Source organism: Urocitellus parryii, chromosome 3 (genome assembly GCF_045843805.1).
Source record: "Urocitellus parryii isolate mUroPar1 chromosome 3, mUroPar1.hap1, whole genome shotgun sequence".
NCBI classification, from domain to species: domain Eukaryota; kingdom Metazoa; phylum Chordata; class Mammalia; order Rodentia; family Sciuridae; genus Urocitellus; species Urocitellus parryii.
Genome location: NC_135533.1, coordinates 5,078,341 through 5,099,861, shown reverse-complemented (window position 1 = coordinate 5,099,861; position 21,521 = coordinate 5,078,341). Strand labels below are relative to the sequence as shown.

The 21,521-nt window shown below is 56.7% G+C and overlaps 1 protein-coding gene across 2 annotated transcripts in view; it reads right to left on the bottom strand.

Moving 5' to 3' along the window:
• The window catches only part of Prkag2 (protein kinase AMP-activated non-catalytic subunit gamma 2), a 263,776-nt gene that overhangs the window by 173,244 nt on the left and 69,011 nt on the right, over positions 1–21,521 (bottom strand). For both annotated transcript variants that reach the window (XM_026413849.2, XM_026413848.2), the window contains exons 2-3: positions 20,080–20,151; positions 13,877–14,156 (exon numbers count right to left, since the gene is read on the bottom strand). In XM_026413849.2, coding sequence (XP_026269634.2) covers positions 13,877–14,156; positions 20,080–20,151 — 352 coding nt within the window. The remainder of the gene's footprint in view (positions 1–13,876; positions 14,157–20,079; positions 20,152–21,521) is intronic.

Below are 21,521 nucleotides of genomic sequence, written 5' to 3'. Positions count from 1 at the left end.
TGGGTCACCCAGTGTCAGGGTAAGTCCAGGCAGAAGACGGTGAAGCTGAAGCCAAGGCACTGATAAGAAGCGGGTCCTGCAGCGGCAGGAGCTGTGAGCATCTGGGAGGGGTCCGAAGGCCGGTCCAAGGGGTCCTGTGCCTTGGGAGCCTCCGTCTGACAAACGGATCCCCCACCTCTGGGTTAGGGGAAGAAACTTCACTGATGATTAGAAAACAGCAGAATGGGCAAGAGTGGCTTCTAGGGTTGGGTTATAAGGAAGACAGGGAGCTCTCGTCAGCACCCTTCGCTGGCTCGGAGGTAACCGGAGATTACAGGGAGGTCCACAGATCAGAGAGTCCTCTGCCACAGCCACACGAGGGACCTGGGATCCTCCCCAGTCCAGCCTGGAGATGACTGTGACCTTGAGAGCCCAGAGCCAGAGATCCTGCGCGCCCCACCACACCCAGGACGCTGCAGGCCAGCGGGTGACAACACACGGGTCCTCTGCAGAGTCGGGAAGCACTCGCTCAACATGGCTACTACTGAGAAGACGTCGCAGGGATGAAGCTAAAAGGAATTACGGGTTTTCCTGGAGTGAGAGACCCTGTGAATTTCACCGTCTCTCAATATAGATTCTAGATATTTCGTCTCTCGCTCACGGCAGACTCAATCCAGGGTACTGAAAAGGTGTTACTCAGAATAAAGATCAGTGCAAATGAACTCGCTGTAGTTTAGACAGAGCCCCCGACCCCCACTCCACGAAGCCCGTACCGCAGCTTAATCTCCACCGTGAGGTTTTAGGAGGTGGAAATTCCATCTGACCGCGGTGCTTAGAGGTGGAGCCTTGGGGAACTGGGTGGATTAGGTCATCTGGGTGGACCCCATGAGTGAGTCCTGGGGCCTCCTGGGAGAGACCAGAGAACACACATGGGGACATGTGTTCACTCCTGTCTCTTGCCATGTGGTGCCAGCCTCAGGACGCTGTCAGCAAGAGGGCCATCACTAGATTTGACCCCTCCACCCTGAACCTTCAGACCCCTGACCTCTTTTCTGTAGACTTCGTCGTCTGTGGGATTGTGTTATCACCAGCAGAAGGTGGGCTAACACAGTAGAACTCATAGTTCGGACAACATCTCTGATCTGTCAGCTACTTATATCAGGGCCACTTCTCCTGCCCCCACCTGTTGTCCCCAGCTTCAGCTGCTGGCTGAGTGGAGAGCCCTGGCTACTCGCTGATCTCTGGCTGGCTCAGCCTCTCCGACATGAGGGCCAGGCTCCTGGAAGGCCCTCATGGTGCCTACCATGCCCAGGGCCACCTCGGCGGGAACCATAGGGACCCGGGTCCTGCAGTGGTGATCAGGGGTCTGGGTAACACAACCTAGAAGTCAGCAGGGTGGCTCATGCCCGGAAGGGCAGATTTTGGCTGATGAGAGATGGGAAGTAGGATTGCCCAGTTCTGCACCCATTTGCTCTACTTCCAGCTCAGGCTGGTTAGGCCGTGCTGGTTCTAGAACAGTCTCTGGGGATCCCACCTTCCCTGGTGGCGGTGGCTGAAAACACTCTTTCCTGCCTCCCTGAGCTCTTGCTGCCATAACCTTGCTGGCCTGGGGCGGCATCCCCGAGGCTTCCCCACTATCCCCCAGGACAGCCTTGGTGCCCAGGGCTGGCCCAGGAGCTCTTCCCGGGGACTCCTGGCTACTGCCCTGATGGGGGGCTGCCTTCGCTGCTCAAAGCCAGCTTCCTGTGAGCTCGTCTGCTACTCTGCTCAGGACCTGCAGGGCAGGGGCTTTCTGACAAGGAGCGTGTTTGAGTCCCACAGAAAGGTACAGGCAGGGCAGTAAGTAAACGTAGGATCACAACCCAAGAGGTCAACCTGGTCAAGACACAGCAGCCAAACCAAAGGGGAGTCCTTGACAAAGGTGCCAAGGGACGACCCTGGTCAAACTTGGCAGGGGAATCAGCACCGAGGTGCCCAGCAACAAGTGTCTGGAAACACCGGGCGAAAAGTCAGGAGCCAGGACTAAACAGGAGGCCTGGAAGTCACCAAGGCCAGATGGGTCAAGGTCAAGACTAACTGGAGGTCCCCAGTGGACTGAAGGTCTTTGCAAGGTGACCGGTCAACTCTGGAGCAAGGACTAGAGAAAGCTGGGTACAGAGGTCAGGGCTGGCGAGGCGCCTCTGGTGAGTTGGGGGGATGGAGATGACCAGGCAATAGGACAACGGGACGGGGAAAACCAGCTGCAGTCTCTGCCCACAGGCCTGGCCTTTGTTCTCCCTGTCTGGTGTCCTCCTGCAGACCGCAGTGGCCAGGGAGCTGCGAGCTGCATCTCTCACGACTGAGCTCATGCTCAAGTGTCCCCTCCTAGGTCTGAGATGAGAACACTGGTCAAGATGGGGTCAGGACAAAGCCCGTCAGGGCCAGAGGCCCATTAAGAGGGGCCACACCAGCGCTGCACGGAGACAGGAAGCCCTGATCCAAGGGAGAAGCGCCCACAGAGGCGGCGGGAGCTGCCCAGAGCAAGGGCTGCTGTTGGGAGAAAGAAGGAAGGTGGGCTCACTTTCTGGAAACTGGCCTCCGCTCCACTCAGGTGTCAGAAAGATGTCTCAGGACCTGTCCCCCTTAGGTGGACACTGGACTCTTTCCAAGTCAGGCCTTAGCTGACTGTCTCAGGACAGGTGAGTCAGGGCGGCCGCTGCCCAGACACTCAATAGCACCTGGCTGTAGACATCCTACCTGAGCAGCGGGCATCAGGCAACCTGGGACGTCCAGGTTCCTGTCCAGGAGCAGACCTGGGTCCTGTCTGTGTGTCTGTGTGGGGTCTCTGCGGGCCACAGACTAATAAGCCTCTGAGCCAAAGCCATTCAGAAGGAAAAGCCAGCAGCACCGTGACGCTAGGAATCTTCAACCAACATGAGACCCGAGGGCTGGACTGGGAAGGCTGACCCTCGGCCGGCAGTGCACCAGGACATCAGGGCCAGTAAGAGCACAGAGTCAGTCACCTCCCTCTCACTATCCCTCCTGGGGCGTACCATCCCACAATCCAGCAAGAGGTCACCCTGGAAAGGAAACTCCCAGGGTCAGGGGGGCCTCCAGTGCTAAGGCCAGAACCCCACTGGGTCCCCAGCAGTCAGGAGCCTGGGCCTCACTGGCCGCTCTATTTGGATAGCTTCCCAGGTTACATAGTCATCCAGAGTACCACTGGCTTCGGGGCCTTGGCATCATTCATGGCTCTGCTGTGCCCTGAACAGGTGAATCGGGCAACCTGTGTGGCATCTCCGAGTGGCCAGCATGTACTTTCGTTTCCTCACTTGCCCTGTTTTATTTATTTTTATTTTTTATTTTTTTATGACACATCTTATTCAAAGGAAGAGGGATTCAAGTCAGAAAAATAATCTCTATTACAATTTTTTTTTTGTACTTGGCACTATGCTAGGTGGGTGAGGAGAGTGACCACTAGCATCCTGACCCTTGTGGCTTGGGCAGGGAGACTCACGTCAGATCGGCCCTCTAAACACCAACAGAAGCAAGTCGGGAGCTGTGTGGCGGGAACGACCAGGCTGAGCATGACACCAGGTGCTCTCACAGCTGATTTTCCACTGCACAGGTAAAATTTTCTCACTTCCCTACCCTCAGTTTTAAAAACGAATTTGCAATTAGTAAGAAAGAAGCTTCATTACTGTCCTTCACATTTCTACTACACCTTCCTCTAACTTTTGAAGATAGATTAACATTAGAACCCAAAGAGATCTTTTTCCAAAAAGAAGCTCTATCCTCAAAGAGAACAGATGGCCCATCTCCAAAAACACCTCATGGCTCTGGGGGCAGTTCTCAAAGAGCAAGGAATTGCTGACCCTTCCTGTTGAAGGAAGAGTAAAGTGCCCAGACCATGTGCCCCGAGAGCCTCGTTTCCTAACCACAGGTTTCCCTGGTTTCTGGTGCAGACTGGTTCTTGATGGGCACAGGACTCGCCCCCAGGGAGTGTTGGGGGGTCACGCCCCATTCTTCATTGTGTTCACCCGTGAGCACCCTGTGCAACCAGGCTCACCCCACGGTGCTGGGACAAACTGTCTAGCCACCTGGTCATACTCCAGGAGAAGTGACTAGGAGCAGACGTGCAGGAGCTGGTGGTCACCCAGAGGCTGAGCCCCTCGGCTGCAGCTCATGGCCTGGTTGGTCATGAGAAGATCACTCTTGGGATGAAGTCAGAGCACGGGTCTTTGATTCCACCAGAGATACCAATGTTTGAACAGGATGCTCACTTTGTCCTCCCAGCAGGTTTGGGGAGGGGTTGGGAAGGGACCTGGAGAGGAAACCTTGAGCCCACAAAAGAGGAGAGGGGGATCCCAGAAATGTCCAGGAAGGTGAGAGCTGGGCTTTCCAAGTTAAAATGACTCGCATGGCAGGTGGCACAGGTGGAGGGAATTGGCTTAATTCCATAACTCTCTGGCAAGTGGAGCAGCCCATCAATCTGTGTCCACGAATCTTGCTGAGTTTTAAAAGCATACGCAAGAAAATTACACGCAGGTCTCTGTACTCATTTCCCAGCCTGCGGTTGCCTATGAACTACTTGACCAGGCACTTGAGAGGGACACAGAGAACACACCAGGATCAGGGGAGTTCACGGCAGGGTGGGGGAAGTGACGTGAGAGCCAGGCAGGGCACATGACCCGGAACAGGAGGATCTGGTGCTGAGACGTGGGAAACGAACTTTGTGGGCTGACCTGAGCACCTCCAGTCACCCTGGCTGTGGCACAAAGGGTGGACCTAAGGACTCCTACCCCCTAAGTGGATTTACTTCCAGGTGGAGCTGGGAATCCTGGGGAAAGGCCTAGAGACTGAGCTCCTGGGACACCTTCCTGCCAGCATTACTAGCTACTAATGGGCGGGGGAAGATGAGTGCAGGATGGATGGACGCAGGGCTTGCTCTGGCCTGTGCAGGCACAGACTCAGAGGGCCGTGGAGCGAGAATGCGTGGTGGTTGAAAGTGCATGTCAACAGGTGACTGGACACCCACAGGCAGGGCTCCCAGAGGGGGCAGCAGCCACAGCCTGGGTCAGCTGGTGAATTCTCCCCATCGAGACAGCACGGGATCCAGTGTCACCATCCAGGCTGCTAGGTGGGATAGTCAGCCATGGGAAGGACACCAAAGGGCAGTGATGGGCAGGAAGACATTGGACTTCAGACATACACGTTAAAAAATGATCCATGAGAGAGGCGTGGTGGTGCGCACCTAGAATCTCAGCAATTGGGGGGGGGGGCTGAGGCAGGAGGATCACAAGTTTAAGGGCAACCTCAGCATTTTAGTGAGATCCTCAGCAAAATATAAAATAAAAAGGAATGGAGATGTAGTTTGGTGGTAAAGCACCCCTGGGTTCAATCCCCAGTACGAGAGAGAGAGAGAGAGAGAGAGAGAGAGAGAGAGAGAGAGAGAGAGAGAAAGAAGAGAAGAGAAGAGAAGAGAAGAGAAGAGAAGAAAAATCTATGAGTCACAAAACTGAGACCACAGAGAACCTGATCGGCCAGGCAAGCATCTGGAAAATGGAAGCCCAGACCCAGCCCTCCCCACCAGGTAGATAACTACGACTCCTTAAGGGAACATTTGCTCAAAACATAATGAAACTTATCACCTTATTGTCACAGACGAGCTTCAGGAAAATGGGGCCCATATGTCAGAACCTCCCAGCCACAGTTAACGCCTGAAGGGACGGCTGGTTCCAGACCACGTCTCCAGGACCCTCCCTCACCACTGAGACCCCGTCACAACCACCCATGTGACTAAGTCCTCAGGAGCCTCGAGTAGGAATCCCTGGAGGCTATGACAAGGGGCTGATTAACCACTTCAGAAGAAGAAAGAGAATAGAACAGGGACAAAAAACCCCAGCCCCTTAAGAGCCCTCGATCTGCAGGGATCACGCTGTTCTCTGAAGACTGTCCAGGGCACCGGCGCCTGCCCTCGACGCTTACCTCTCTTATTCTCACTTTCCCAAATAAACACCTGCCTGTGACCACGCGCGCGACTTGGAACCACATGCGACTCCTAGGAAACCCTCCCTCAAGATCACAAGAACCAGTGGCGGCAGATCCCTGCACCCACTCTGGGTCTGCGGGTCCCTCCTCTACCCCAAGGCCAGAGGATGAACGGAAGCCACTAGGATTTGGAGCGGCTGGCGGGCTGGAGGGAGCCCAGAACCTGGCGCCAGTGGCAATCCTGCCCAGACCACAAGGGAAACCTCGGGGGCAGAGCCCTTCCCTGCCGTTGGCTGGAGAGGGGCCACCCAGGGGCAGGAACACTCTTACCCCACCTGATGGTCAGGAAGCCAGAACATGGTCAGAACCAAGCCTTCCACCCCATGCTCGGCCTGGGCACCAGGAACCCACACCACATGGCACTGTCCATGTAGACGAGGCCTCTGCTGCTGCAGCACTATGCCCCTCCTCCACTCCTGCAGGGCAGCTCCAGACAGGCTCCTCGCGGGTCCCACAGCCCATACCCTGAGGCCCTGGACTCCAGCCCTGCCCTTCCTACCAGTCCTGGGCTGTCAAGTGGTGATTTTTACCACTGCTAATCTAGAGCCATCCTGAAGACCAAGCTTGGATCTGGAGTGCTTCTGACCTTCCCGTCACCCCCAGACCCTGCAGAGCTCTGCAGAGGGGCCGTTGTCCCCACTGCGGTGAGCAGTCACCATGTGTATATATAGGCTGGGCTGGTGGTGTCTGGGGAGGAATTTCCCACTGTGCTTTGCAGCATTTAAGAGAAACAAGAAGAAATGGCCTGGGAAGAAGGTGCGAGAACAGACTTTCCTCATGCAAAGGAGAGCAGACAGGCCACAGGAAGGTCAGAGAGCTCCGGAGCCGTTGGATGGTGTCCCTCAAACCCACACCCTTCTGCAACATTATTTGGAAATAGGGCCATCGAAGGCATAATGTCTTCAAGTGCAGCCATCTTAGAGTCAGCTGGGCCCTCACTCTCAAGTGACTGGTGTCCTTTTAAGAAGAGAAGCAGTTTGCGCACAGTGGAGAAGGCCACCTGGTGACAGACGCCCTGATCCAAGTTCAGCGTCCACCGGGCAGCTCCCCCCCTACTGCCTTAAGGGCGTGCTCCAGAGTACTAGCGTCAGGTTCAAGGCTGCTGTGCTTGTACACAGCCCAGGGAACCTCGCGTGTGGACCAAGAAGACTGTTGGTGCGTCTGGCAAGGATGTCCAGCCTTGGAACCTGCCATGACAGCCAGGCGCAGGGCAAGCCCCACATCTGCTGCTCCAGAGCATGCACAATCCCTGCAGGTGACCGTGGAGGCCAAGTTCATCCCCTCTGTTGGCCACGATCAGGAGTGAGGCTCTGAGCTCCAGCGGGGTGTCTTATAGAACAACCCGTGAACGGCGTGAATGCAGGAGACACATCGGCCAGTCTCCAGGAGGCCCTGGCTCAGGTTTCAAGACCTCTACCTGGAACTGAGGAGGGTGTCTGCCAGCCTGTAAGAGGTTTTCTCCTGGGTCCGCCACTGAAGACCCCTCCCTCAGCAGGAAGCACTGCAAAGCTGGGAGCCACGGGGGCTCTGGCAATGGGGGAGGTCTCGTGTGGGCCACTGTGACCACAGGCTCCACAACTGAAGATTCAAGCAGTGTCCTAGCCCCAACCCCAGCGTTCCCTACTGTGCAAATTAAGCCCAGGCACAAGCCCATCACCTGTCGAGAACGTACAGTTTGTTTTACAAAGATGACCGGCTGTCCTTTGTTCCTCATCTCAGACGCTAAGATCTGTCTGATTTCTACGAGGCCACGCCCAGTCGGTAAGAAGAGAAAGCAACTCCGTCCGTGCGCGACCTTCACTCGACTTCATTCTGCAGAGCTTATTGCATTTTTCTTTAACCTAAAACCACCACTTCTTTATGTTTGGGGTATTCTCAAAGGAAACTTCCCATCCCTAGTGCCAACAAAGGGTTTCTGGTCTTTCCAAGGTCTGCTGTTTCCCACCCCCAGCACCCCAAACTCAGCACCGTGCAGTGGGGGTGAAGCCAGGGCTTCCCCCAGGGGACAGGAGCTCGGGTGCCCTCTGCCTGCACCTGCTCCAGAGCCAGAGGCCACCCTCTTCTGCTCACGTCCACGTTGTCTGCGGCTGGACAAGGGCAGCAAGGTCCCTCATAGAGGTGCACACACTCGGGGACTTTGCTAGAAGTCCCTGTTTCCTACCAGGGCCTGATGTTCTTGGTTAATATCTTTGTATACAAGGAGTGTTACTGTCCTGCACCAATTCATCACCTCCCCCTGGTTTACCACCTTGATATTTTCCTGTAACTACAGCGCATATTATAAACTCTGGTTTTGCACATTTGTGTTTTAGGGTTCTGTTTTGTTCAGAGGGGGAGGCTGCACAAAAGCAGTTTTCTTGATACAGTCAATTTTTTATTTCTTCTGAGTTTGGCCAGGTTTATATGACCTACACAAACCTCATCCGGGTACCATTGTCTCCTATTCAGAACCACTGGCCCAGATTTTTAAAAGCACTGAAAGGCTGGTTAAGTCGCTGGTGGGTTACTCTGGAAAGATTCCTCGAGTGCCTCTAGTGCCATGTTCTGGGCACTAGGACAATAGTCCTGGAGGAAACCCAGCCCCTCCCCTTGGAGAGCTTATGCTTTGACAGACACGGAGACCAGAAAACAGACAGATGCCCTCAACTTACCATGGGACACGTCGCAGTGAGTCCTTTGCAAACTGAAAACATCACAAGCTGAAAACACACTTAGCAACCTACCCGACACACACCCTCGCACAGCAGCTCTGCTATTTCCCTCCTGACGGAGTGGCTGTCTGCTGCCGCTGTCCAGCATGAGAGGACTGGACACCTATCAGCAGCCCAGGGAAGATCAACATGCAAAATTCTAAGTATGATTTCTACTGAAGTGAATGGCTTTCACACCAACATAAACTGAAACATCATAAACAAGCTGAAATATCATAAGGGTCTTCAAGCAGAATCTCAGCCTCAGAGTTATTAAAATTGATCTGGGAGTTAGACCATCTGAGTTCACATCCTGTCGCTACTATTTCGAGCTGTGTGGCCTCTGGTCAACAACTTAACCCCTCTGTGCCTCAGTTTCTACTGTGGTAAACATTTTGACAATACACTTCAAGGGGTTGCTCTGAAGATTGGAAGAATTATAACAAACAGTAGTCCACTTGGGACATGCAGAACTCTCATTCATAATTATTGTCAGCAGCAAAGTCTAAAAACAGAAAATTCTGTAGGTCCTACCTTGCTAATTGTGCAAGTTAGTTTTGCTTTTTAAAAAACGGATATTATTATTTGCACTTCATGGATGTACCCACATGTGCTTTCCTTTCCTCATCTCCAAGGTAAGATCACCCTGAACCAAGCCGTGAAACCTTTGAAGAAAAAGATCCACTGTTCTGGAAACTTCTACCTCATGCAGCCACTTAGAAATTCTTCAGGTAGCAGAGCAAGGCCAGTCACACAGGCGTCTCACTCTGCTGTCCCAGTGGGCAGTGGCCATGGAGGAGACAGACCCTGGTGTGGTCATGTTGGACAAAGCTGGGGACGAGAATGTGCCTCCCCAGGACCCCAGGACCCCAGGGCGGCTGAGCTGGAGACGAGGAAGCTGCCTACCAAGGGCTCTCGGCCCTCCTCCATCTGCCTCCGGGCAGGACATGGATCTACCAAGGCACAAGAGGCCTGCCCTTCTCTGCCAGGGAGAGTGAAGGTTAACGGGGACAGGGCTTCAGCCCCTGGGGGCCTGGGGAGGGGACCAGAGGAAGCTCAACACAGACCCGCGGCCACCTGCAGCCACCACCTCTGGAGGCCCAGGGGTTCCTTTTGGGATTCTCTAAATACCCCAATCCTCCCCCCAAGCTGCTGGCCTTGTTTAAGCAGGAGGAGGTGACCCTGAAAGGATGGGGACCAGAAATAGGCTCAGAAGTCAGGCCCGATGCAGCCCCAAGAGCCTTTCCTACAAATCTGGGTCAAAGCCTCCTTGCAGGAGCACAGATGGGAAAACGGGGCCTTCTGGTGTTGAGTGTCCGCTCCAGACACAAACAGACCAGTTGGTCAGCACAGCTATGCTTGGTGTCAGAACCAGACGGGAAACCATCCCAGGAGGATGGATAAGGGACAACACCTTCATGACATCCCTGCAGCGGACACGGTGGCTGTCGTGGGGCTGGCACAGGTACGATGGCAACCCTCTCAGGCTGCTGTGTGAAATCCTTTCTGGGCCGCGGGGAGCCAGGCATAACCGGGTGCTGTGATCCAAGAATAGATTTTCCAGCCTGGGGAACGGCAGACCAGGCTCCCAAGCCCTCCTCACACCACAGACACCTGGAAACCCAACGGAAGGAGAGCAGGACAGCCCTCCCAGGCGAGGAAGCCCGAGGGTGCTGGTTCCACGTGCTGCACCTGGACGCAGCCCTGACCTCTGAGCCTCGTCAGCACTAGGGCTGGGGCGGGGATGCCTTGTTTTGGGGGAAAGGCCAGGAGACGAGCTGGGCTTGCCCTGGTCTGAACACCTATCCCGGGGGCTTCTCAGTCTGATTGCTTCTGGCCCTTCTGAGCCGCTCAGAGCATTCCACAGCCTTCCTGGGCCCAGCCTGTGGCCATCCAGGTAGATGGCAAAGAACCTTGACAGGCCCTGCCCAGGCGGGGACATGGAAGGACCTTTAAGAATTCTGAACTGAAAGAGGCACAGGAACTCCTGCCCATCTCCCATGCCCAACATGCCACCCTATGTCGACTCTGACTCCCCCTGGGTCCCACAGAGAGGCTGTGTGGAACACTTGGCCCAGCTCCTAGCCCAGGCTGATGCTGCTGGCAGCTGCCCACCTGACGGTGCTTGGCCTCGGGGGAGAGGCCCAGGTTGCTGGCCTGGTCTGTTCGGGGGCCTCTGCTGGGAAGTGGCAGAGCTAGGGTTCTGGAAGGAAGGCGACAGGGCACATGGACGCCCAGAGCCCGCACAGGGGGCATGAGCTGGGGGTGCACTGTGGACCCCACCCACAGCAAGGCCTCCAGAGCATGGCTGAGAAGCACCAGAGGCCACCAACTGCTTCGAGCCCAGCCTCGTCCCCAGCCCCCTTGGGTGCTGGACATGCCTGGGGTCGTCTTGTCCTCAGTCCTCAACTTGGGCCCCCCTAGTGTGGGGGAGCACCAGGTGGCCCACCCTGCTACTCCACATGTCTGCTTGCCTGTGGCTGCCAGCGAGGGGCTCCAGGGAGGTCTTCCTAGGGAGCACCAGCCCCCATGGAAGAAGGGGCCATTGCCAGTGTGCAGCATGGACCCAGAGCTCAGTCCTTGGCCTCAGCACCCCACGCAGGCACGTGGCGGGTCTGCCCAGCTCTGAGCCTGGCTCCTTTTCCCCCGTGTTCTGCTGCCGCGGCTCCGCAGGGTCCCTCAGATCTGCTGGCAACTGCTTGACCTGGGCACAGTGTCTTTTGCTTAAACCTCAGGTGGGGGCATGTGGCTACTTGGCCAAGATTGGTGCAATGAAGTAGCTGCTGTACCCTCGGCCTGATCATGTCTGGCTTCCAAATTCACAGCACATCCTAGTCAGGTATTTATTAAATTGCTGGCCTTCACTGGGAGGAACTTCTGCACGCTGCGCCTGGATACAGATGACCTCTGCCCCCACTGTGGTCAGATGGTGATTCACTGGGCTAACTAACCTTGCCCAGCTTCTGCCATCTGCTTCCCCAGGGGCCCCAAGCCCAGCGCCTTATCGGAAGCTCACACTGCTAGAGAGGGTACAGGGTCAGACCTGGCCTAGTCCGCCTGCTCCCTGGTGCCCTCTTAAGGCTCTCCCAGACCTCCCAGAGCCGCCCTCTCACCCGCTCCCTTCTTAGATATGGCTCTCATCCTAGTGGGCTGCCCATCCGTCGCACACGCCCTCCACACCCCTTGCTGGTGATCTGCATTGTAGGTCTTGGCCTTTCCCAGATAATCTATGGACTGGGTTGGACAGCAAAACTCATGTCCTTCCTGAACCTTAATGCGAGGGTTGTGCAGATGTGCCTGACTAGGTGAGGTTCACACTGGGGCAGGGTGGCCCTGAATCCAGTACAATCTTATAAGGAGAGGAGAGAGACACAGAGAGCTCCACGTGGTGGTAGAAGCAGAGATCTGGGTGGCGCGTCCCCAAGCCAAGGAGTGCTAGGGATCACCAGCAGCACCCAAGCTGGCAGAGGGGCATGGCGCACACCCTGCCCTAATCCCTTCAGAGGGAGGGTGGTCCTGCCCACGCCTCCATCTCAAACCCATGGTTCTGGAACAGTAGACAATACATTTCAATTGCTCTAACCCCACCCCCACTTGTGATGCTTTGTTGCAGCAGAACAGGTAACAGAAGACAACCTGCTTCTATTGTATCTAAAACAGTGTGGAGGCACCTGCTGAGAGTCAGGCCACCTGACAAAGACCTGGTCTGCTGTCCCTTCCACATAGAGCTGGCACATGGTGAAATGCCATCTGCAGGCTCCATCCATGATCCAACCAACCAGGGACCCCAAATAATTTGTACTTGTCTGTACTGAGTATGCACGCACTTACCCCTCGTCATTGTTCCCTAAGTAACACAGAAACTATTTACACAGCATTTATGTTGTATTAGAGGTTATAAGTAATCTAGAGATGACACGGAGCACACTAGAGGATGTGCACAGGTGTGCAGACACGACCTTACTTTATAAAGGGACCTGAGCAGACTCAGATAGCGGTTTCTGTAGGTGGTCCTGGAACCAGTCCCCCACAGATACCCAGGGACGACTACAAGTGAGGATTTCAGGATGCCGTCCAGGAGGCTGGAAATGTTCCCTGGAGCATCAAGACACAGTGATAGAACGTTCTCTCCCTACCGCGCTTTGTACTTGGAGCTCCCAACCAACCTCCCGGAGTGCATCTGTCTGAAGATCCCCCTTCTGGTCACGCCTGTACCTCCTCAATCCCAGCACACCTGTTACAGTTGGGTTCATGAAGAGGCAGCAGAGCTGCCACTGTGGCTTTAGGGGTCTGAGGAACAGTGCCCCTCCTGCCACACACACAAGACAAAGTGAAGAAAAGAGCAGGGGCCCCTTCTTCCCTTGCCTATAACTTGGGAACACCGAGACTCCACGCTGGCCTTGCTCCCTCCTGAGGTCCCTGGAGTGCACCTGCTACCCCAGAGGAGGAACCCACACCACTGATGCTCAAGGGCAAGCTCATTCTCACTCAACGCCTTCCCAGGGCGGATGTTCTAAGTCAGCCTAGGCTCTGGGAGGGGCAGGTGCAGGGTGGAGAAGACGAGCTCCATCCTCTTGCAGCTGACCTTGTATCTTCTGCATTATGATCCTCCCTAAGGACAACCCAGCCCGGGCTGCTACAGTGAGAGCATTTTACCTTCCACTCACAAATACTCCTGAGTCGAAGGGACTCTCCCCAACACACACGTTTCCTTCCAGTTTCTCTAGCAAATCCATGCCTGCCTCCCACCGCACCAAGCTGAGAAAGTCAGGATCCACCAGAAACGGTCCAAAGCCCCCCAGCACCAGACCACACAGGTGAGAGCCCTATCGGTGGGTGGGCTTCTGGCCCTGGGTGTGGGCCTAGGCTTAGTGCCACCCTGCAGTGTCCAGAGAAGGCTGAAGGCAAACGTGGGACCCTACAAGTCAGACTGTGAGCCTTGGGCAAGTTCCCGCTCACCTGCAGAGCATGCCATGTTGGAAGGTGAGAGTGGGCAGAAAAGGACAGGTGGAAACAGATGTTCTGAAGAAAGGTTAGCTGGGGGGCAGACACGCCTGCGTGCACTCAGCACCGTCACTGACAGACACCGCGGGGCTATGGTGACACTTGGCTGAAAGGCTGCTGGGGACCTTGCCAGCAGCCCCGCCCCACCTGAAACCAAAGCATCAGTGTCTTACTTTTTCTGGAGCGTGAGAAAAACCTGATGCCCCCGGGCGAGGTAGACGGGTTGGAGCTGGGTGAAGACTCTTTGGACGAGGAGCGGAAGATGCCGCTGAAGCTCATGCGCCGTGGAGAGCGGGGCGGGGACTCCTGGTAGGAGAACGGGAACACGGTCTTGGGAGAGCCAGGGCTGGTCTTGGGTCTCACGGGAGCCGACACAGGGCTGGAGGGCCGGGGCTGGGGTCCTCTGGAGAAGAGCCCTCTGGAGGGGCTGCCCGAGCTGAAGGGGCTGTCCACCTGCAGAAGGACAAACAGAGGACGTCACCAGGGCTCCAGGCACCCTGCCCTGTGCCAGGCCTGTCTTCTTACTGAGCTGCCTGAGACAAGGTCCCAAGCCCTTCTACGGAGGTGGCCACCGACTCTGTGGAGGTCAGCGCCCGACTGGGGACGGCCCACCCAGGCTGGGCAGCACCTTATCCTGGCAGTCCCCTGGAGGAGAGGGCACCCAGGGACGTGGCTCCTCCCGGACCATCTGCAGGTCTGCCACTGGCCTCTGCAGGTGAGGGCCCGTTTGTCCTCCTCAGGGCCAGACTGCCCAGGAATCCTCAGGGGAGGAAGCACGAACCCCCATCACACAGGACAGAGCGGACCTGGGCTGCAGCTGGGGACCCTGGTGCTGGGAGCCGTGGAGCTTCTCGCCTGCAACCTGCCGTAGCATCTGCCTGACGTGGGCGCTGACAGGTCAGGAAGGAAGCTGGCTAGGCCCCAGCTTCAGAGCCTTGCTTCCCCGTTGCCTTAAAATTGTCATCATGTTTTGAAAAACAATCCGACTCCGGGACCATCGAGTCTAAGCCGAGACCCACAGCTCGCAGCCTCTGAGAACCCTTCAGGGATCCTGCTGGAGGGACAGGAGCTCACGCCCTGCAGTCCCGCCCCTTCCTGTGCCATGCTCCTCAGTCTGGCTGCCTCGGTTCCCTCCTCTGTGGAACAAGGTCAGTCCGTGGGACCGCAGGCTGTCAGCTGGGCCTCCCGGGGGGACTCGGCACAGCACTCACTGGCCGTTACCATAGGATCATGCTAATCTACTGCCGTCCTGCAGACCATGGCACCCCAGCACTCCCCAGTTCAGCAACGAGAAAGAACAGTAACTGTCCCAGGCTCATTGGGGCAAGAATGAGACCTTGGGTAGCTGCGCTCTGGACACCAGAGCTGTGCTGTGAGGTGGGTCTGAGCTCAGGCTCAGAGCTGGACCCTGGTTCCAGCTGACCAAGGCCCCGGGAAGTTCTCCCACCACTAGAGGGCGCTCCCAAAATACAGCTTGTGGCCACCAATCCCCCAGAGGGTCCAGCCTGCGGGGATTCTCCACTGAACCCTGAGGAAGGACCACATCACCCAAGCCAGTCTCATCATAAGTGCAAGTTTTTCTTTTTTTTTTTTAACTATTCAATATGAAAATTAGTTGTTTATCTGTCCATAGAGCATCCAGCTTAGCCACTTCCCCACCTACTGAGAATAAATTTTAAAGATGAGAGGTTCTTCAAGTGGTGGGTGGGCATATGGGCATGGAACAGGAAGGGGGGGTGGAGGATCCTTGTCTGCAGTGGGGACACACATACAGGGGACCAAGGATGACCCTATAGCAAGATGCTCTGACCACTAAGGATGGGGTGGAGATGTGCGTTTGAGTCCTGTCTCAGTTTTAGACACACAGACAAGGGCTCTGAGCTCGCTCAGTCTGTGCCTCCTGTGTACAGCAGGGACACCAGGCTGCTTTCACAAGGTGCCAAGACAGTGGGGTGTGGCCCAAGTGAGGCCCCTGGCACAGTGCCTGGCACACCTGAGGTACCTGTGCAGCAACGCTGTGCATCTGGTACTAGTGGGCCTGGTGTGGACTCTCAGGTGGGGAGGGATTTGGAGGCTGGAGGAGGAGGAAGGACTGGGTTAGGAAAGATGCCCGGAGGGTGTCCCCGGCCAGGCAGTGATGCTGTTGGGTTGACCACTCTGAGGCCCTGCTGGGTCCCTCTTGCCATCACTGGGTGCCACTGAGCCCCATGCCAGAAAAGGTGCTGGCTGGGAGTGGGGGGGGGGTCACAAAACTGGCAAGGGGAGGGTCTGACCTAGGGGCCTGCAGCCTTACCCTCACACCACACGCCTCGCCAAGCAAATGCTGTAGAAGCCGCTGGGACACAGGCGTGGGATGGAAGCGAAGTCCAGGTCACGTGGCAGGGCCAAGGGAGAGTCCAGCCTGGGACCCCTGAAAGCCAGCTCACTGACTTCATCCTGCTCACCTCTGTCCTGCAATGTCCAGGGACTCTGCCCGGAAGGTGGGGGCACTGAGCAAATGCCAGCACCCAGCTCTGGGCGGGGGGCGGGGGGGACAAAGATGGACCAGGAAGTGGGGGCTCCCAAGGAGAAAATGGAGGGGGGTGGACAAGACCCATAAACACGAAGCAGATGAAGGCTGTCCAGAGGAGCAGCCCACCTACATAGAGACCCGGTCAGAGGAGACCCTGGGGTTGGGTGGCTTTGGACAGGTGCTGGGCAAGACTGAGGTGAGGCCAGGAGGACCAGGGGATGGAGCAGGGGCTCTGAGACAGAGGGTCATGTACACAGTCCCCCTGGGGCGCTGAAGGTCAGCTTGAACCTCATGTGATGGGCAAGAGGGATCCTCAGGTCCCACTGAGTGGGGCTCCATCCTGGATTCAGAATTCCAGGCCACAGAGCCAGGAACTCAGTCCTCAAAAGGGAAACCCAGAAAGCAGACCTTCCACACTGGTCTGCAAATGGCCAATGGCAGTGGAGGCCAGGTCCTCCCCAGCCTCTCCTGCAGGGACCAGCAAGCAGAGCCGCACCCTCACCAGTGTGAGAACCGGAGGTTTGGGGGATGGAGGCCTTCTGCCTCTGGCAGGGGTGGTCAGACATGCCTGCAGAAGCCACCAGGATGTCCTTGGCCCTTGCCACTGGTGTAGCCGCCACACAGTGGTACCTGATTAGTGTGGGGTGAGACTCCCAGGTGGGTCTGGCTCTGCAGGTGCTAAGGGAGAGGGGAAGCTCAGGCCTCTGCCAGGCAGAGCAGAGCTTCACAGCCTGCACCATTTGTCACGCAGTCACAGGGAGGAAGCTGGGGCGCAGGCCAGTCCCCCTGAGGCTCTTAGTGCCGCCTCCCTTCCACTCCGGGGAAGAGGAAGTGGTAGGTGCGAGCCTGAGAGAGTGGACCCAGGAGGGGCCCAGCAAGGGCTAGCTTCAGGACCCTCCGGGAGGGACTGACCAGACAGGATGGAGGGAATGGCAGGGGAATGGTGCAGGGAGGGGAAGTAGGTCTCAAGCTGGGAGAGTCGGAGCCCGCCATGCTGAGGCACACGGAGGCCAGGCCTTCACGGCGGGGCAGCTGCGCCCTGAGTCCTAGGTCCTATGTGGGCCCAGAGTCAGGCTGGCCTTCTCAGGGGGAGGAACAGAGAGGGGACCCCACAGCCAGCAGTGGTCAAAAGGGCCAGTGAGCAGCTCCCTGCGAGTCGGGTACAGGCTGTGTGCACGCACACCTTCTTGGGTCTGCCGAGCGCAGGGTGCACTGACCACACCTGCAGCCCACCCTGGGCCAGGCACAATCTGTGTGTGACCTCATGACCATTCCGTCCTCACAGCACAAGGTGAGCATGGCCACCACCCCAGCTGGCCCTGGGAGGTGAGGTTGCTAGACTGGTGAACAGAGGAGCCAGCAGTGGTCCCTGGATCAAGGCACAGACAGCGGAGGACCCGTGGTCATCTGTGTGTGGTGGGGGGGATGTCCTGGAGCCAAGCCAGGCCGGTTGACCAATGATGGCCGCGGCAATGACGGGGGCCTGGAGGTGCAGCTGCAGCCTCAGGCAGCAAAGCCGGGGTACCCTTCCATGTGGGGGCTGCCAAACGGATACTTGGCCTTTCCAGTCACCACTGCCAGAGGGAAGGGTTCCCCAAGAGGCTGGGGGGTCTAGGCTATGAGCACAAAGATGCAGAGACCAGCTGAAAAGAGCAAGAAGTGGGACCTGTGCATCTTAGGACACCTCCCTGAATGGCCTGTCCGACCAGCCTGAGGTTCAGGAATCTAGATACAGTGTAACCGCAGGCCACCTGGACTCTGGCCTGGCTCCATCTTGAAGTCCAGTTTCCTCATCTCTACATGTGTGTGTGTGCTCCAAGGATCCCCAGGGCCTTTGCACAAGCCTAGGAAGGAAGTTCCAGGAATAATGGAGATTCACATTTCCATCAGCCTGATGGGATGGTGATGCAGAGTTGGATTTAAGTCAATCTAAGTGAAATTTAAGGAATGTGATCAGATCTTTGACATTGAGCCCACACTCAGCCCTCCCAGTGTTCATGGAGTGATCGGTGCAAACCAGACACCTCATGAGGTTCCTGGGGCAGATGTCACAGCCTTCATGGCTTGTCCCCCTCTTGTCCCCAGCTTTCCCCTCCTCAGGGACTGCGGCATACCTCTCCTCAGCTTCTCCCTGCTCTGGGCTCCCCACCACTACATAGACACGAAGGACCAGCCTCCAGTGATCTGATGGGGGTCTTTTCTTTTTTTTTTTTTTTTTTTAGAGAGAGTGAGAGAGGAGAGAGAGAGAGAGAGAGAGAGAGAGAGAGAGAGAGAGAGAGAGAGAGAGAATTTTTAATATTTATTTTTTAGTTCTCGGTGGACACAACATCTTTGTTGGTATGTGGTGCTGAGGATCGAACCCGGGCCGCACGCATGCCAGGCAAGCGCGCTACCCTTGAGCCACATCCCCAGCCCAAGGGTCTTTTCATTTTGAACTAGGCCACCCACATGAAGGGACAGAATGAGGCAGGGGACGAGGCAAGCACTCCCCAGGCAGTTTGGAAATTTCTCGAGGCAGGCAGCCTCCTGGCTCTGGCTCCAGGAAGGCTGGCCTCGTGGGTCATGTGAACACCAGATGCTGGAGTCGGATCAGAGTGGCCCAGCAGAACTTCCAGGGTCAGGAGGAAGGACCGGTGCCCTCTGGGGACGGGGCTGAGGTGGGCTGGGAGTGAGGAGGCCCATGTCCTGGCAGTAAAGGCAACAGCCCTCGCTTTCCTCCCTCCTCACCAGTTGGTGTCAGCACAGACACTGTCCCTCTGAGGCCCTGTCCCCACACTGTACCAGGAGGCTGAGATGCTCTGGAGACGGAACGCTCTCCCTGTCGTGCAGCTTCTAGGTTGCGGCCTCAGCGTGTCGGACCTACACTACCTGCGTGCTCAGCTGCGACTCAACCCTGACAAGGACTTCACTCTGGACTTCGAGAGTCACCAAAAGGGGCCTGGTGGCCTGAGGGACACCCAAGCCTTGGGGCCCTTCTGCTGCAGTCCCCTCCCTAGTGGGTTTTCATGAAGGGAAGGAAGCCCTGAGCTTGGTGGCTCCTTCCTGCCACTGGGGCTCCCTCCCTGCTGGCCCAGTCCCTTCCCTGGCCAGGCCTGAGGCCGTTCCGACAGTCTTTTTTGGCGAGGCCACAATAACTACTATAAGTCTGCTGGCTCTTTCAGGGCAGGGCCGGGCTGGGCAGGGCCGCCCAGCTGACGCCAATTAGCCCCACAGGCCTGAACCGATTTGTTGATTCAATTGTATGTAATGCAAAATGCTTAGAGAATAGATGGGCTTTTTCCAGTACTGGAACTCCTGCCCTGCTCCCAGGCTGGCTGGCACAGCAGCCACGCCTGGACAGTGCAGAGGCCCCTCGCCAGCCCCCTGCAGGTACCTGCCACAGGGGTCTGAGGGTGGCAGGAGGGTGCCCTGCACAGCCCTCGGCCCACCTCCCCTTTCTGACTGCAGGAGAAGCCGGGCAGGCTGCCTGGACGCCCCTCCCTGCCAGGGCCACCCCACCCTGGCCGAGCACCCCTCAGCCGCCTGACCCTGACAGCCAGCAGCCTGGGAGACTGGCTTCCTAACAGGAAAGAATCAGCAGAGGGAAGGGCACAACGATGAGCTAAAGACGGAATGTGGAAGGAGTCAGAGGGGAGGAGAGCCCTGGGACACCGCATCCCGACCTTCCGGAGGCTTCTGACCTCCGCCTCGTTACTTGTACCCAACACTTGGCTGGCTGCTGGTCTTCCCCTTTCTCCTCTGGTGGGGAGACTGTGGCTGCATCCGTGCAGAGCCGGGAGAAGAGGGAGGAGGGAAACCCAGCGCCTGTCAGGGCCACTGCCAGGTGGGCAGTGAGCAGCCCTGGGACAGGACAGGGGGCCTTACCTTCCGGGACAAATGCTTTTCGGAACTCTCCAGGTCTCCATCCAGGAGCGGCATGGCAAAGGAGCTCAGGTCCTGGGGGGGAAAGAGGTGCAAGGTCAACAAGAGTGGAGCGGCTCTACCCAGGGGCCACCTCCAGGAGTCCTCCTCCTGAGGGCCAGCAGCAAAGGAGGGACGTGGACAGTCACGGGTAGAGGGAGGAGGTGAAGAAGGCTAGCTGCCCACATCCCTCCCAGAATGTCAGGCCAGGTGTCCAGGAGCAGCCACTGCCTGCCAGCTCCCCAGGGGAGGGGAAGGAAGAGACCAGGGACTGAAGGCGCAGAAAGGCTTCGAGGCAAGGCAGGAAGGCAGGAGTGGGGCACGAAAGTCCCGTCCAGGGGTGGCTTGGGCTGTGGCTGATGGACAGGCCTTAACCTCAGACCCAGAACACGAGGCTCCGTGAAGTGTCCAGGGGGCTGGAAGATGACAGGGCTGGGGAGGGTGGCCTTGGAGCCAGTAAAAGCTGATGATGTGGTGGCCAAGGTGAGTGGGGTGGGCTCTGGGACAGACAGGTGCAGGCGGGGCATCACCAACGTGCACTTTCTAAAATGCAGGCATTGTTTGGCCCTGGCCCTGGTCCTGCATCTGGCCTTGGAGAACACATCCCACCAAGCAGAACCCTACCGGCCATCCTCAAGTCCAGGGGACACTGTATCTTTATTCTCTCTTTTGTACCTGTTTAAAAATATTTAATTGTGATATACATACAAGAAAATTTATCATCAAGCTTTTCGGGGTTTTTTGGTGCTGGGGATCCACCCAGGGCTAGTGCTGTACACGGAGCCACACCCCACCCTCATCTCACCGTTGTCAAGTGTGCCGTGGAGTGGCACACCCACTCACACTGCTGTGCACCCACCACCATATCCATTTCTAGAACTTTCCACCTTCCCAAAGGGAAGCTCCATACCCACGAAACACTCTGTTCCTCCCTCCCCCGGCTCCTGGCAACCACTGGTCCACAGTTTGTCTCTATGTCTATGACTATTCTAGGTCCTTCATGTGAGTGAATCGTACAGGACTGTCCTCCTGTGACTGCCGTAGCGTGATGCTTCGAGGTCCACCCGTGTTGGAGCACGTGTCAGAAATGCCCTCCACTTAGGCCGATTGCTCTTCCTTTCCACTTAGAGGCCACATTCAGCTTATTAGTCATCGGTCAGGGCCACTTGGGCTGCTTCGACTTTTTGGCTACTGTGAATCATGCTGCTGTGAACTTGAATGTTACGGGCTGAACCGTGTCCCCCTCCACCACCCAAAGTCCCTAGGTTGAAATCCTAACCTCTAGGACCTCAGAAAGTGAATGCATTTGGAGATAGGATCTGAGTTAAATGGGGTCATCAGGGTGGGCCCTAATCCAACAGGACTGGTGTCCCTGTCAGAAGAGAGGAGGAGACAGGCTGCCCAGA